This window comes from Palaemon carinicauda, chromosome 7 (genome assembly GCF_036898095.1).
Source record: "Palaemon carinicauda isolate YSFRI2023 chromosome 7, ASM3689809v2, whole genome shotgun sequence".
In the NCBI taxonomy this organism is placed as follows: Eukaryota; Metazoa; Arthropoda; class Malacostraca; order Decapoda; family Palaemonidae; genus Palaemon; species Palaemon carinicauda.
This window is the reverse complement of record NC_090731.1, coordinates 155,522,550-155,540,432: the sequence shown is the minus strand read 5'-3', so window position 1 is coordinate 155,540,432 and position 17,883 is coordinate 155,522,550. Positions and strand designations below refer to the sequence as shown.

Genomic DNA, 17,883 nt, shown 5'->3' with positions numbered 1-17,883 from the left:
TTTTTTAATTTTGAAAAAAATTTTAACAATGGATAACCGTGCCTCTTCGCTAGGGGTACTCAGACTGTGGTTAACTGGAGTGTCCTTGTGACATAGGATTTCAACTGTGAATGTTTCATCATTTTTTTTTTTTTTTTTATTAAATGCTGCTTTCTATTTTCCTTCTTTTGAAAAAAAAATATCATCAATGGATAATCGTGTCCAGGGTTCTTACGATAACGTGGAAAACTTCCATGTCTTTAGCTTAGTAAATGCCATTTTCCATTTTTTTCTTTGGAAAAAATAATCATCAATGGATAATCGTGTCCAGGGTTTTTACGATAACCTGGAAAACTTCCATTACGGCAGAGCTGTGAGCGAGACGTTTAATGGGACTCTGTGAAAAGAATGTTTTACATAGATTGTATCATCCATTTGAATTAAGTAGATAAATCAAGAATACTTGAAAAAAAAAATCCTTTCATCTATTCTTTCCATAAAGAGGCAATCCACCACTCCGCTGAGTTCGATCGTATTCATAGTTTTGATCGAAACAAGGCTCACTGAAACGTTTAAAGTCTCTCCATGTTAAGAAAATAATAAATGAAATATTATGGTGTAACAGTATACCACTTACAGATGGCAATACAACAACAACAAATACATTCGTTCCTAGTCCAGTGCAAGATAAAGGCCTCAGTCATGTCCTAACAGTTGGAACCTAGATATATGTCTACTTTAGGCTCTAGAGCCTTTAAATATGCGGCCCCGAGACTAGATAATGAACTCCCACGAAACATTCGAATGATTGAAGACGTTAAGGCTTTCAAGAGGAAATTGAAGACTTTCTTATTTCAAAAATCATACAACAGTGACGATTTAACAGTAAATGAACAATACGTGATCTGGAACGATAAATACTCTGAACGAACAAGGTAAAACGACAGCGGGGGTCCTGTAGAGAGTGGGGTTCTCCTGCTGTATGGGACCGAAAAAGCAGCAGCCATCAAAGTAAAGTAAGTAATTCATGTCTGGGTTTTGGCCAGTTTTCATCACCAAGCTGGCCAACTGCAGATTGGCGATGGTGGGAAATTTTAGTCTGATAGCTCACAGCAAACCAACCAGGTAAGGGTGTCCCTGACTAATACAGCTTTGCTGCTCATGGCGATACACAAACCCGTTCACCACGTTTAGGTATTCCCACACAGAAAGATGGCAATACATTGGCGCTAAAATGTTAACAGTTGTTACTTGGGTGGTGAGAGCAATTGAAATTTTGTAAATGTAAACAAAATACTCAAACATGCAAAAAAATAATAAAAATTAAAAAAATAAAATAAATAAATAAAAAGTACGGGAATGAAGCATCTGCATATTTCAAAACATGATCATGATACTAGATAAGTATATCTATTTCGCTATGATAAAATTATCAGCATAGAATGTGACCCTCGTCTGTACGTCAACAATCATCAAGAATAATATGACTCTCCTAAGGATAGAAACGCCCATGAAAACAAGCGAGGGAAATCAGTAAACGCTATTTTGACTAATATTTTGGGATGAGCAAGATGTCTGAAAGAGGAGGATCATCAATGTTAACTCCAGCATAGATGCTGACCAGATTGAAAAGTGCAATAGCACTTATGACTTCCTTTTCAAATATTCAAAGGCCACTTATGAATGGCAAAGGCAAGGAACAGTAACAATGCCCTAGCTAGCAGGACAATGCCCTAGAGACTGGTCATATATATATATATATATATATATATATATATATATATATATATATATATATATATATATATATATATATATATATACAAAATCAGCGCCCAAGCCCTCTCTCCATTCAAGCTAAGACCAGGGATGTCCAGGCAATGGCTCCTAATGACTCAGCAGGTAGACCTATAGGTTCCCCCAAAAACTTCTCATCTTTAGCTCACAAAGAATGATGAGGTTGCAGACACTAAAGATACTATCGAGCTTGAGCGGGACTCTAAACCCAGTCCGTCAAATTGCCAATGCATTTTCATTCTTAAAATGCTCCTTATTTTCATCTGAATAAAATATATTTTTAGCTTTCAGACCGTTTCCAATTGTCCACCAAAACCCTTTTCTACATGAGATTAGTCACTCAGGATGAGTCATGGTTGCACCACTTTGACACTCATTTAAGGATTTGATGTAAGCAATGGAAAAACCCCTGATTCACCGCCTACCTAATGATCCGAGCAAGCGTTGTCTGTCAGCCTTCCACTGCTTTATTTCCAGGAATATAACGGGGATTCTGAATCCACAACACCTACCAATGCGAAACGCAAGAAAGAGTATCTTAAAAGAGAAAGGAAGATAAACTAACTCTCTATTAAACAGTTTTACCAACTTGGTATGATGATTACCTCATCGAGGCCGTTCGACTTAAAGATTTAAAGGACACTCATGAATGGCAGAAGTAAGAGACAGTTACCTAGAGATTGCCCATATATACATATGATCAGCGCCCAAGCCCAATATCCAGCCAAAATAGGACCAGGGATGGCCTGGCAATGGCTGCTGATGATTCAGCAGGTAGACCAATGGGATCCCCCCAAAAACCCATCCTTAATTCACAAGGACGGTGGAGTTGGAGGCACCACAAGAAACTATCGAGCTTCAGCGGGACTCGAACCCCAGATTGGCAGATCGCAAGGTAAGGACGTTTCCAATAGGCCACAACAACGTTTAATGTTTATCTTGAGATTCGGCGTTATCCTAATGGCAAAACTTTGAAAAAAGTTACTATAAATCATAATGATTAGATCCAGGAAAAAATCAATTGACTTTAAGTACAGGGATTATTATTATTATTATTATTATTATTATTATTATTATTATTACTTGCTAAGCTACAACCATAATTGGAAAAGCACGACGCTATAAGCCCAGGGGCTCCAACAGGCAAAATAGCTCAGTTTGGAAGGGAAAAAAGAAAAATAGAATATCTTAAGAGTAACAACAATAAATATCTCGTATATAAAGTATAAAAACTTTAACAAAACAAGAGAAAGAGAAATAAGATAGGAGAGTGTGCTCGAGTGTACCCTCAAGCAAGAAAACTCTAACCCAAGACAGTGGAAGACCATGGTACAGAGGTTGTGGCACTACCCAAGATTAAAGAACAATGGTTTGATTTTGGAGTGTCCTCTTAGAACAGCTGCATACCATAGCTAAAGAGTTTCTTCTACTCTTACCAAGAGGAAAGTGGCCACTGAACAATCACAGTGCAGTAACCCCTTGAGTGAAGAAGAATTATTTGGTAATCTTTGTTGTCAGGTGTATGAGGACAGTGGAAAATATGTAAAGAATAGGCCAGACTATTAAGTGTGTGTGTGTGTGTGTGTGTGTATGTAGGCAAAAGGAAAATGAACCGTACTCAGAGAGAAGGATCAAATGTAGTACTGTCTGGCCAGTCAAACAACCCCATAACTCTTTAGCGGTAGTATCTCAACGGGTGGCTGGTGCCCTGGCCAACCTACTACCTATATCAGCCGTATGACCCCAGGACTGGGACCTAGGGAGTGATCGAGGTCAAGGTGCAACTGGTGAGGTTAACGTTGGCTCTTGAATTGTTACCTTTTATTCGTTTCTTACCCGACCTTGCACCGTCTATCTTATTCCTTTTTCTTCGATTCAAATCCCACTTTAGACGCCTTAGAATTATATGAATCTTTCTTATTTAACCATCTTGCTTGACGGTACAATCGGGCACACTATTCTATCTAATTTCTCTTCCTCTTCTTTGGTTGAAGTTTTTTATAGTTTATATGGAAGATATTTGTTTTAATATATTTGTTTTAATGTTGTTACTCTTCTTAAAATATTCTATTTTTCCTTGTTTCCTTTCCTCAATGGGCTATTTTCCTTGTTGGAGCCCTGGTCTTATAGCATTCTGCTTTTCCAACTAGGGTTGTAGATTAGCAAGTATTAATAACAACAACAACAACAACAACAACAATAATAATAATAATAATAATAATAATAATAATAATAATAATAATAATAATAATAATAATAATAATAATAATAATAGCTGTACTTGAACATTAGTAGAATAGTGCATAAAAATTGGGGGGACTTTATAACATAGGAGATCTGTTTTGCATAAGAGCTACAGGTTTTTGGAAGGAGCCCCTCTAGAAGGTTTTAATAATAAACAAAATGATACAAATTAAAGTAATATTTTCTTATATAATCCTCCTTATTTTCCTGGTTTCTTCTAGTTTTACTGTATTTATGGCCAACAAGATTTGAACATTTTGAAAATTGAAGAATTGTAGTTTTTATTTCATAATAAACAACTCGGAAACAAATACCTCAGAGCTTCACATATTGGAACCAAGTAACTTATATATCGATGTGCATGTAGGGGGAGAGAGAGAGAGAGAGAGAGAGAGAGAGAGAGAGAGAGAGAGAGAGAGAGAGAGATTTGCAAACAATTTTAAATGGCCACGTAATAATATTAATAAATCATGGTCAGAACGTTATGTCTTGAATTTCGATATGAACGTTAATAATTCTTTAAATTATTTTTCCCAGTTTTGTGGCTTTTATTTAGAGGAATTTTCGGAAATAAGCAACTCTTAGAATTTTTTGCCCAACAGAGAACCCAAAATTAATAATAGTGGAGTTTAGAAAAGAATAAAATACAATAATTGTAAAACAAATATCACGATACTATACGGAATTAATGTAGTTATTGCATATGTTTTGAGATGAAGAAATGGAAATACTTCCCTTTTCCAAATCAAAGTTTTGTCGATAAAGACCTATTAGTAAAGCCCCAACCTGACAATCTGTTGGACGGGAGTTCGAAACCCACTCAAGCTCCATACTTTCTAGTAGTGTCTGTAACATCACCATCCTTGTGAGCTAAGGTTAGAGGCTTGGGGGAGCCTATAGTTCTACCTAATGAGTCATCAACAGCCATTGCCTGGTTCTCTCTTATCCTAGCGTGATGGAGATGGGTCTTGGGCACTGGTCATATGTGTTTATGTCCAGTCTCTAGGTCTTTGCCGTGTCCCTTTCCTCTGCCATTCATGAGAGACATTTGAACCTTTATACACCAATGCCCCAAGCCAGCTTAAGTATAATCAAGATAAGTCTTGCTTTATGACGTTTCACTAATAAAGTATTAGAAATATAACACCCATAAAAAACTAAAAATGGTTATCCAATATCAAGCGAGTTCTTGTCTCTAGATCATATTCCTGTAATATAACTTATGATCTAAGTTTAAAATTGTATAATACTATTGAATAGAACTGTGATTATGCTACATTGTATGTATGTGTGTATGTCTTTCCTTAATCTATTTCGATTATGCTACATTTTTGTAAGTGTGTGTATGTCTTTCATTAATCGATTATGCTACATTATTGTATGTATGTGTATGTCTTTCCTTAATCCATTTCGATTGTTACATTATTGTATGTGTGTGTATGTCTTTTCTTAATCGATTATGCTACATTATTGTACTGTATATGTTTATGTCTTTCCTTGATCTATTTCTATTATGCTACATTATTGTAAGTGTGTGTATGTCTTTCCTTAATCTATTTCGATTATGCAACATTATTGTATGTGTATGTATGTCTTTCCTTGATCTATTTCGATTATGCTGCATTATTGTATATGTGTGTATGTCTTCCATTAATCGATTAGGCCACGTTATTATTATTGTATATGTGTGTATGTCTTTCCTTAATCTACTTCGATTATGCTACATTATTGTATATGTGTGTATGTCTTTTCTTAACCGATTATGCTACATTATAGTATATGTGTGTATGTCTTTCTTTAATCTATTTCGATTATGCCACATTATTGTATATGTGTATATGTCTTTCCTTAATCGATTATGCCACATTATTGTATGTGTGTATGGCTTTCCTTAATTTATTTAGATTATGCTACATTATTGTATACGTGTACATGTCTTTCCTTAATCTATTTCGATTATGCTACATTATTGTATATGTGTGTATGTCTCCAATTAATCTATTTTCTTACTGTTATCTCTCTTGAGCGAAAATTCAACAGGAAACGTTCAGATTGTAGAGAAAATACAATGAATAAGATAAGTCACTTTAATATTAACTGGAAACACATAAGGCAGCAAGAGTTATCGCCTTCCTAAATAACAGCCCTGTTTTCTTTCCTTTCAGCCGGATGAGGGCGGCTTCCTAAATTTTCTTTCCTTTCAGCCGGATGAGGGCGGCTTCCTAAATTTTCTTTCCTTTCAGCCGGATGAGGGCGGCTTCCTAAATTTTCTTTCCTTTCAGCCGGATGAGGGCGGCTTCCTAAATTTTCTTTCCTTTCAGCCGGATGAGGACAGCTTCCTAAATTTTCTTTCCTTTCAGCCGGATGAGGACAGCTTCCTAAATTTTCTTTCCTTTCAGCCGGATGAGGACAGCTTCCTAAATTTTCTTTCCTTTCAGCCGGATGAGGACAGCTTCCTAAATTTTCTTTCCTTTCAGCCGGATGAGGACAGCTTCCTAAATTTTCTTTCCTTTCAGCCGGATGAGGACAGCTTCCTAAATTTTCTTTCCTTTCAGCCGGATGAGGGCGGGGGGCTTGATAGCGGGCGGCAGTAAGGGGGCTGCTGCTGCTGCAGGAGGGGGAGGAGGAGGAGGAAGTGCCGCGGGTTGGATAGCAGAAGTCCAAGCAGTAGAAGTAGCGAGGAGGCGGAAACGCGGGCGGCGTGTGGGCGGCTGGCGGGCGTGTCAGGATGAGCCCCGAGGAGAGTCGAAAGGAGCGGGAGGCAAGGTCACTGGCCCTGGAGAGAGCCTACGTCCACGACGTCTACGATCAAATCTCTGCCCACTTCTCCAGCGGCCGCTACAGGGCATGGCCCCGCGTCAGGCAGTTCCTCACAGACCTCGAGCCCGGATCGTTCGTGGCCGATGTTGGTAAGTCCAGTTTTTTTTTTTTTTTTTTTTTTTTTTCGGGACTTTCAAAGTTCGGATTGTGTCTTTATTAATTTCTAATTATTCCAAGTAAAATGAAGTCAGGTTTATTCCGTTATTTTCTACTTATCCGAGAAAAAACACAAAGCCCAGTTTATCTGTATAAATTTTTACTTGCTTGTTTGTTAGATTGCCCAGTCTTGTGCTTTTACTTATTCCAGGTAAAACACAAAGTCCGATTTATCTTTATTATTTTCAACTTTTTCCAGGTAAAACAAAGTCCGATTTATTTAAAGTCAATTTCTTTTAGCGAGGCATATTTGCACCGACTCGCAGCGGTGCCCTTTTTGCTCGGAAAAGTTTCCTGATCGCTGATTGGTTGGACAAGATCATTCTAACCAATCAGCGATCAAGAAACTTTTCCGAGCTACAAGGGCACCGTTGCGAGTCGGTGCAAATCTGCCTCGCTAAAAGAAATGGACTATAGTTATTATCTTCTACTTATTCCAGGTAAAACAAAGTCCGGATTATCTCGTTATTAATTTCTAATTATTCGAGGTAAAAAAAAGTCCTCTTTATTAATTTCTACTTACTTGGGGCAAGACACATGAAAATCACACTTCGCTAAATGCCATTTTCGATTTAATCTTAGTATAAGTTATGAAAATCATATACCAATCAGTTGCGATGTTTTCATGTTATGAAACATTAAAATATCTTCTTGAACAATGCTTGGTGCAATGTAGGAGTTGCAAACCTCAATCAATAACAATTTCGATTACCTCTTCGTGTAAGATAGGATGTTACATCCGTGAACAATGATAATAATGTTATTTTCGAGGTTGAAATGTTGATATCAATACTTCAATTACAGTAGTTAAGACAATATTATTTTCATTACTGTTGCTATTGCTTTTCATTCAATTTTACTTAATCACTACAGTCTTCAATAAATCCCATTATCAAAAGAAAAATTCATATAGTCGTTCTAATTGAAATTTTACCAATATTAAGCAACAAAGGAAAGCCAATCCTGGAAATAAATATCCTCATTTGTGACTCCCCTGAAAAAGGATCTTTGGGACATCCCCAAATTACACCTCCAGTAAGGTGCAGCCCTTAATAAATTCCAAACCTCAACAATGAGATCCCCGATGGTAAATCATACCAAAAGATGTTCCTTCCAATAAAAAAAAAAATAAATAAATAAAAAACATCTGAAAAATTTAACAATATAAGACGCTTCCCCCTAAAACTCAGACTTCCACAAAAATAACACACCTAAAACACACTTTCGCCTTTAAAGAATCCTCCATCAATTAACAATATAAGATGCTTCCCCTAAAACTCAGACTTCCACAAAAAGAACACACCTAAAACACACTTTCGCCTTTAAAGAATCCTCCATCAATTAACAATATAAGATGCTTCCCCCTAAAACTCAGACTTCCACAAAAATAACACACACAAAACACACTTTCGCCAAAATGGACCCTTTAAAGAATCCTCCATCAATTAAAACCTTTCTAAAATAAATCAAACCCCTCTAAATTGAACAACCAAAAACACGTCCACTAAAATAGAACCCTTCAAAAATCCTCCACCAATTAAAACTTATCCAAAAATGAATTAAACCCCTCTAAAATAAACCCCTAAAAACACTTCTACCAAAAAAGAACCATTTAAAAATCCTCCATTTGTTAAGACCAATCCAAAAATAAATTAAACTCCTCTAAAATGAACAGCTAAAAACACGTCCACAAAAATAGAACCCTTTTAAAAATCTTCCATCAGTTAAAACCCATCCAAAAATAAACCAAATCCCTCTAAAATGAAATCCTCGAAACTGCAGCCTTAAAAAAGATTTTACCCATAAATGTAATCCTCGAAAACTGCAACCTTAATAAAGATTTTACCCATAAATGTAATCCTCGAAAACTGCAACCTTAATATAGATTTTACCCATAAATGTAATCCTCGAAAACTGCAACCTTAATAAAGATTTTATCCATAAATGTAATCCTCGAAAACTGCAACCTTAATAAAGATTTTACCCATAAATGTAATCCTCGAAAACTGCAACCTTAATAAAGATTTTACCCATAAATGTAATCCTCGAAAACTGCAACCTTAATAGAGATTTTACACATAAATGTAATCCTCGAAAAATGCATCCTTAATAAAGATTTTACCCATAATTGTAATCCTCGAAAACTGTAACCTTAATAAAGATTTTACACATGAATGTAATCCTCGAAAAATGCAACCTAATAAAGATTTTACACAAATGTAATCCTCGAAAAATGCAACCTTAAAAATTTTACCCATAAATGAAATCCTCGAAAACTGCAACCTAAATAAAGATTTTACCCATAAATGTAATCCTCGAAAACTGCAACGTTAATAAAGATTTTACACATAAATGTAATCCTCGAAAAATGCAACCTTAATAAAGATTATAGCCATAAATGCAATCCTCGAAAAATGGCACCTTAATAAAAATTTCACCCATAAATGTAATCCTCGAAAACTGCAACCCTAATAAAGATTTTACCCTTAATGAAATCCTCAAAAACTGCATACTTAATAAAGATTTTACCCATAAATGTAATCCTAGAAAATACATTCCTCTAAAATTTCCACCAGACATTAATAAAGATTATAGCCATAAATGCAATCCTCGAAAACTGCGACCTTAATAAAGATTATACCCATAAATGTAATCCTCTAAAAATGCAACCTTAATAAAAATTTCACCCATAAATGTAATCTTCGAAAACTGCAACCCTAATAAGATTTTACCCTTAATGAAATCCTCAAAAGCTACAGCCTTAAAAAAAGATTTTACCATAAATGTAATCCTAGAAAATACATTCCCCTAAAATTTCCGCCAGACATTAATAAAGATTATAGCCATAAATGCAATCTTCGAAAACTGCAACCTTAATTAAGATTATAGCCATAAATGCAATCCTCGAAAACTGAAACCTTAATAAAGATTATACCCATAAATGTAATCCTCGAAAACTGCAACCTTAATAAAGATTTTACACATAAATGTAATCCTCTAAAAATGCAACCTTAATAAAGATTATAGCCATATATGCAATCCTCGAAAAATGCAACCTTAATAAAAATTTCACCCAAAACTGCATCCCTAATAAAGATTTTACCCTTAATGAAATCCTCAAAACTGCAACCTTAATAAAGATTTTACCCATAAATGTAATCCTAGAAAATGCATTCCCCTAAAATTTCCGCCACACATTAACATGAACTTGTGTCTTCGACAGGTTGCGGCAATGGGAAATATTTACACATCAACCACCAAGTGGTCAAAGTGGGAGTCGACAGGTGTTTCAATCTCACAGCAGCTGCAAAAGAACGTGATCATGAAGTAAGAAATCTCTCTCTCTCTCTCTCTCTCTCTCTCTCTCTCTCTCTCTCTCTCTCTCTCTCTGGATACTAATAGTGACGTTCTCTCTCTCTCTCTGGATACTGATAGTGATACCTCTCTCTCTCTCTCTCTCTCTCTCTCTCTCTCTCTCTCTCTCTCTCTCTCTCTCTCTCTCTCTCTCTCTCTCTCTGGATACTAATAGTAAAATTATCTATCTCTGGATACTAGTAGCGAGACTATCTCTCTCTCTCTCTCTCTCTCTCTCTCTCTCTCTCTCTCTCTCTCTCTCTCTCTCTCTCTCTCTCTCTCTCTCTCTCTCTCTCTCTCTCATTGTGTATTTAGAAAATTTATTTCACTAACAAGCTAGCAATCAAACTCTGTACTTTTTTATGGAATGCTGGTCTCCTATTAGTCCTTTTACGACGCGATTGGCCAATCACAGCCGAGCTTGTAATTCTACAATCCAGTTTTTAGCATTGAAGCTTTCTTATAGAATTTTTAGTTCATTAATAAGCCTGGAATCAAACCTATTTTTTAAAGATTACAAGCAACGATGAATATTCTAAGGACAGTGGTTCAGTTTTACTCAGTTATATATGTAGTTAAATTTCCCGAGGTTATACAGTGAAATAAGAAGAAAAGTAAATGTATGAAAATCTACCTGTTATCTAAATCAATGTAAATTTTGCATATATCTACAATAGATAGGACTATTTTCTATATATATGGGAACTTGTATCTTCACCTTCAAAATAAACAAATATAAATATAAAAATATAATAGAGACTACAGCTACAATTATGAGAGATAATAAAGGTAGAGCAATAGAAATGATTATATATATTATATATTATATATATATATATGTGTGTGTGTGTGTGTGTGTGTGTGTGTGTGTGTAAACAAAATAATTATAACATGAATGCATTAATATTGGAAAATTACTAAAAAGAACAAAGTAATTAGAGAGAAACGTACAAAAATAACAATTATCATAACAATAAAAGCAATATATATATATATATATATATATATATATATATATATATATATATATATATGTATATATATATATATATATATATATATATATATTAATATATATATATATATATTAATATATATATATATATATATATATATATATATATATATATACATATATATATATATATATATACATATATATACATATATATATATATATATATATATATATATATATATATATATATTAGCACTGTCTCAGTTAATTCAATCAAATACAAATAATATAGATCAGAAAAATTATCCCAAATCCACAAATGATTAACTCATAATATATCTAAGTCCAAAAATCCATAAACGTATCTTCGCTTCCATCATGAAAACTCTTCAAAAATACGATCAATAGAAACTTCTGCGCCAAAAAAAACGACATTGTGACATATTCAAAGAAATGGTCTAGATAACGCAGCGTTAGCCACCACTGCCGATTACAAGTCTCGCGCGGCAACTGTACACGTCCTTTATGAGAATATCTACCGCCGGTATTGGTAATTTGCTCTGCTGCGGGATTCGCTAATGTTGAGCTTAGCGCCAGGCTTCGATTAACCAGCGGTGGGTTACGACCTCGTCCTTAACAAGGGAGGGGGAAGGATAAGGGAGGGGAAAGGACAGGGGAGGAATTCAGGGTCTGTTGATGAATGCATTGGGTAGGGGGAAGGAAGGGGGAGGAATTCGGGGTCTGTTAATGAATGCATTGGGTAAGGGAAGGATAGGGGAGGAATTCAGGGTCTGTTCATGAATGCATTGGGTAGGGGGAAGGACGGGGGAGGAATTCGGGGCCTGTGGATGAATGCATTAGGAGGCGGGAGGAATTTAGGGCCTGTAGCTAAATGTATTGGTAAGGGGGAAAAATTTAGCGCCAGTGGATAAATGCATTGGTAGGGGGGAGGAATTTAGGGCCTGTGGATAAATGCCTTAGTAGGGGGGGAAGAATTTAGGGCCTGTGGATAAATGCATTGGTAGGGGGGGGGCAGCAATTTAGGGCCTATGGATAAATGCATTGGTAGGAGGTGAGGAATTTAGGGCCTGTGGATAAATGCATTGGTAGGGGAGGAGGAATTTAGGGCCTGTGGATAAATGCATTGGTAGGAGGGGACGAATTTAGGGTCTGTGAAAGAGTGCATTGGTAGGGAGGAGAAATTTAGGAACTGTGGATAAATGCATTGGTAAGGGGGAAGGAATTTAGGGTCTGTGTATGAATGTATTAATAGGGGGAGGAATTTAGGGCCTGTAGATAAATGCATTGGTAGGAGGGGAGGAATTTAGAGTCTGTGGATGAATGTATTGTTAGGGGGGAAGAATTTAGGGCCTGTGGATAAATGCATTGGTAGGGGGGAGGAATTTAGGGTCTGTGGATCAATGTATTGGTAGGGGGGTGGAATTTAGGGCCTGTGGATCCATGTATTGGTAGGGGGGTGGAATTTAGGGCCTGTGGATAAATGAATTGGTAGGAGGGGAGGAATTTAGAGTTTGTGATTGAATGTATTGGTAGGGGGGAGGAATTTAGGGCCTGTAAATAAATGAATTGGTAAGGGAGGAGGAATTTAGGGCCTGTGGATAAATGCATTGGTCAGAGAAGAATTTATGGTCTTTGGATAAATGTATTGGTAGGGGGGGGGGAATTTACGGTCTGTGGATGAATGTATTGGTAGGGGGAAGGAATTTAGGGCCTGTGGCTAAATGCATTCCTAGGGGAGGAGGGAATTTAGGGCCTGTGGAAAAATGTATTGGTAGGGAGGGAGGAATTTAGGGTCTGTGGATGAATGAATTGGTAGGGGAGGAGGAATTTAGGGACTGCGGATAAATGCATTGGTAGGGGAGGAGGAATTTAGGGTTTGTGGATAAATGTATTGGTAGGGGGAGGAATTTAGGGCCTGTGGAAAAATGTATTGGTAGGGAGGGAGGAATTTATGGTCTGTGGATGAATGTATTGGTGGGGGGGAGGAATTTAGGGCCTGTGGATAAATGCATTGGTAGGGGAGGAGCATTTTAGGGCCTGTGGATATATGCATTGGTAGGAGGGGAAGAATTTAGGGTCTGTGGATAAATGCATTGGTAGGGGGGAGAAATTTCGGAACTGTGGATAAATGCATTGGTAGGGGGGGGAGGAATTTACGGTCTGTGGATGAATGTATTGGTAGGGGGGAGGAATTTAGGGCCTGTGGATAAATGCATTGGTAGGGGAGGAGGATTTTAGGGCCTGTGGATAAATGCATTGCTAGGGGAGGAGGAATTTAGGGCCTGTGGATGAATGCATTGGTAGGGGGGGAGGAATTTACGGTCTATGGATGAATGTATTGGTAGGGGGGAGGAATTTAGGGCCTGTGGATAAATGCATTGGTAGGGGAGGAGGATTTTAGGGCCTGTGGATAAATGCATTGCTAGGGGAGGAGGAATTTAGGGTCTGCGGATAAATGCATTGGTAGGGGGGGAGGAATTTACGGTCTGTGGATGAATGTATTGGTAGGGGGGAGGAATTTAGGGCCTGTGGATAAATGCATTGGTAGGGGAGTAGGATTTTAGGGCCTGTGGATAAATATATTGGTAGGGGAGGAGGAATTTAGGGCCTGTCGATAAATGCATTGGTAGGGGAGGAGGAATTTAAGGCCTGAGGATAAATGCATTGGTAGGGGAGGAGGAATTTAGGGTCTGTGGATGAATGTATTGGTAGGGAGGAGAAATTTAGGGCCTGTGGATAAATGCATTGGTAGGGGAGGAGGAATTTAGGGCCTGTGGATAAATGCATTGGTAGGGGAGGAGGAATTTAGACCCAGTGGATAAATACATTGGTAGGGGAGGAGGAATTTAGGGTCTGTGGATGAATGTATTGATAGGGGGGAAAAATTTAGGGCCTGTGGATAATGCATTGGTAGGGGAGGAGGAATTTAGGGCCTGTGGATAAATGCATTGGTAGGAGAGGAGGAATTTAGAGTCTGTAGATAAATTCATAGGTAGTGGGGAGGAATTTAGGGCCTGTGGATAAATGCATTGGTAGGGGAGGAGGAATTTAGGGCCTGTGGATAAATGCATTGGTAGGGGAGGAAGAATTTAGGGCCTGTGGATAAATGCATTGGTAGGGGAGGAGGAATTTAGGGCCTGTGGGTAAATGCATTGGTAGGGGAGGAGGAGTTTAGGGTCTGTGGATGAATGTATTGGTAGGGGGGAGAAACTTAGGGGCTGTGGATAAATGCATTGGTAGGGGCGGAGGAATTTTGGGCCTGTGGATAAATGCATTGGTAGGAGGGGAGGAATTTAGAGTCTGTAGATAAATTCATTGGTAGGGGGGGAGGAATTTAGGGCCTGTGGATAAATTCATTGGTAGGGGGGAGAAATTTAGGGCCTGTGGATAAATGCACTGATAGGGGAGGAGGAATTTAGGGCCTGTGGATAAATGCATTGGTAGGGGCGGAGGAATTTAGAGCCTGTGGATAAATGCATTGGTAGGGGAGGAGGAATTTAGGGTCTGTGGATGAATGTATTGGTAGGGGGGATAAATTTAGGGCCTGTGGATAAATGCATCGGTAGGGGAGGAGGAATTTAGGGCCTGTGGATAAATGCATTGGTAGGGGCGGAGGAATTTAGAGCCTGTGGATAAATGCATTGGTAGGGGAGGAGGAATTTAGGGTCTGTGGATGAATGTATTGGTAGGGGGGAGAAATTTAGGGCTTGTGGATAAATGCATCGGTAGGGGAGGAGGAATTTAGGGCCTGTGGATAAATGCATTGGTAGGGGAGGAGGAATTTAGGGCCTGTGGATAAATGCATTGCTAGGGGAGGAGGAAATTTAGGGACTGTGGATAAATGCATTGGTAGGGGGGGAGGAATTTACGGTCTGTGGATGAATGTATTGGTAGGGGAGGAGGAATTTAGGGCCTGTGGATAAATGCATTGGTAGAGGAGGAGGAATTTAGGGACGGTGGATAAATGCATTGGTAGGGGGAGGAATTTACGGTCTGTGGATGAATGTATTGGTAGGGAAGGAGGAATTTAGGGCCTGTGGATAAATGCATTGCTAGGGGAGGAGGAATTTAGGGCCTGTGGATAAATGCATTGGTAGGAGGGGAGGAATTTAGGGCCTGTGGATAAATGCATTGGTAGGGGGGGAGGAACTTAGGGTCTGTGGATGAATGCATTGGTAGGGGAGGAGGAATTTAGGGCCTGCGGATAAATGCATTGGTAGGGGAGGAGGAAATTAGGGCCTGCGGATAAATGCATTGCTAGGGGAGGAGAAATTTAGGGCCTGTGGAAAAATGTATTGGTAGGGAGGGAGGAATTTACGGGCTGTGGATTAATGTATTGTTAGGGGGGAGGAATTTAGGGCCTGTGGATAAATGCATTGGTAGGGGAGGAGGAATTTAGGGCCTGTGGATAAAAGCATTGCTAGGGGAGGAGGAATTTAGGGCCTGTGGAAAAATGTATTGGTAGGGAGGGAGGAATTTACGGTCTGTGGATGAATGAATTGGTAGGGGAGGAGGAATTTAGGGACTGCGGATAAATGCATTGGTAGGGGAGGAGGAATTTAGGGCCTGTGGATAAATGCATTGCTAGTTGAGGAGGAATTTAGGGCCTGTGGAAAAATGTATTGGTAGGGAGGGAGGAATTTACGGTCTGTGGATGAATGTATTGGTGGGGGGGAGGAATTTAGGGCCTGTGGATAAATGCATTGGTAGGGGAGGAGCATTTTAGGGCCTGTGGATATATGCATTGGTAGGAGGGGAAGAATTTAGGGTCTGTGGATAAATGCATTGGTAGGGGGGAGAAATTTAGGGACTGTGGATAAATGCATTGGTAGGGGGGGAGGAATTTACGGTCTGTGGATGAATGTATTGGTAGGGGGGAGGAATGTAGGGCCTGTGGATAAATGCATTGGTAGGGGAGGAGGATTTTAGGGCCTGTGGATAAATGCATTGCTAGGGGAGGAGGAATTTAGGGCCTGTGGATGAATGCATTGGTAGGGGGGGAGGAATTTACGGTCTATGGATGAATGTATTGGTAGGGGGGAGGAATTTAGGGCCTGTGGATAAATGCATTGGTAGGGGTGGAGGATTTTAGGGCCTGTGGATAAATGCATTGCTAGGGGAGGAGGAATTTAGGGTCTGTGGATGAATGCATTGGTAGGGGAGGAGGAATTTAGGGCCTGCGGATAAATGCATTGGTAGGGGGGGGAGGAATTTACGGTCTGTGGATGAATGTATTGGTAGGGGGGAGGAATTTAGGGCCTGTGGATAAATGCATTGGTAGGGGAGGAGGATTTTAGGGCCTGTGGATAAATGCATTGCTAGGGAAGGAGGAATTTAGGGCCTGTGGATGAATGAATTGGTAGGGGGGGGGGAGGAATTTACGGTCTATGGATGAATGTATTGGTAGGGGGGAGGAATTTAGGGCCTGTGGATAAATGCATTGCTAGGGGAGGAGGATTTTAGGGCCTGTGGATAAATGCATTGCTAGGGGAGGAGGAATTTAGGGTCTGTGGATGAATGCATTGGTAGGGGAGGAGGAATTTAGGGCCTGCGGATAAATGCATTGCTAGGGGAGGAGAATTTAGGGCCTGTGGAAAAATGTATTGGTAGGGAGGGAGGAATTTACGGTCTGTGGATGAATGTATTGGTGGGGGGGGAGGAATTTAGGGCCTGTGGATAAATGCATTGATAGGGGAGGAGGATTTTAGGGCCTGTGGATAAATGCATTGGTAGGAGCGGAAGAATTTAGGGTCTGGATAAATGCATTGGTATGGGGGGAGAAATTTAGGGCTTGTGGATAAATGCATTGGTAGGGGAGGAGGAATTTAGGGCCTGTGGATGAATGTATTGGTAGGGGAGGAGGAGTTTACGGTCTGTGGATGAATGTATTGGTAGGGGGGAGGAATTTACGGTATGTGGATAAATGCATTGGTGGGGGGGGGAGAAATTTAGGGCCTGTGGATAAATGCATTGGCATGGGGGGAGAAATTTAGGGCCTGTGGATAAATGCATTGGTATGGGGGGAGGAATTTAGGGCCTGTGGATAAATGCATTGGCATGGGGGGAGAAATTTAGGGCCTGTGGATAAATGCATTGGTAGGGGAGAGGAATTTAGGGTATGTGGATGAATGTATTAGCAGGGGGGAGGAATTTAGGGTCTGTGGATGAATGTATTGGTAGGGGGGAGGAATTTACGGTATGTGGATGAATGTATTGGCAGGGGGGAGGAATTTACGGTCTGCGGATGAATGTATAGGTAGGGGGGAGGAATTTACGGTATGTGGATGAATGTATTGGCAGGGGGGAGGAATTTACGGTCTGTGGATGAATGTATTGGTAGTGGGGAGGAATTTACGGTATGTGGATGAATGTATTGGCAGGGGGGAGGAATTTAGGGTCTGTGGATAAATGCATTGGTAGGGGGGGGGAGAAATTTAGGGCATGTGGATAAATGCATTGGTATGGGGGGAGAAATTTAGGGCCTGTGGATAAATGCATTGGTATGGGGGGAGGAATTAGGGCCTGTGGATAAATGCATTGGTATGGGGGGAGAA

At 39.2% G+C, this 17,883-nt stretch overlaps 1 protein-coding gene across 2 annotated transcripts in view; it reads left to right on the top strand.

Annotated features, from left to right (window-relative positions):
- fid (fire dancer) overlaps positions 1 to 17,883 on the top strand; it is a 214,091-nt gene that overhangs the window by 163,469 nt on the left and 32,739 nt on the right. For both annotated transcript variants that reach the window (XM_068377033.1, XM_068377032.1), the window contains exons 3-4: positions 6,576 to 6,929; positions 10,220 to 10,323. In XM_068377033.1, the coding sequence (XP_068233134.1) occupies positions 6,749 to 6,929; positions 10,220 to 10,323 (285 nt within the window). In that variant the 5' untranslated portion in view covers positions 6,576 to 6,748. The remainder of the gene's footprint in view (positions 1 to 6,575; positions 6,930 to 10,219; positions 10,324 to 17,883) is intronic.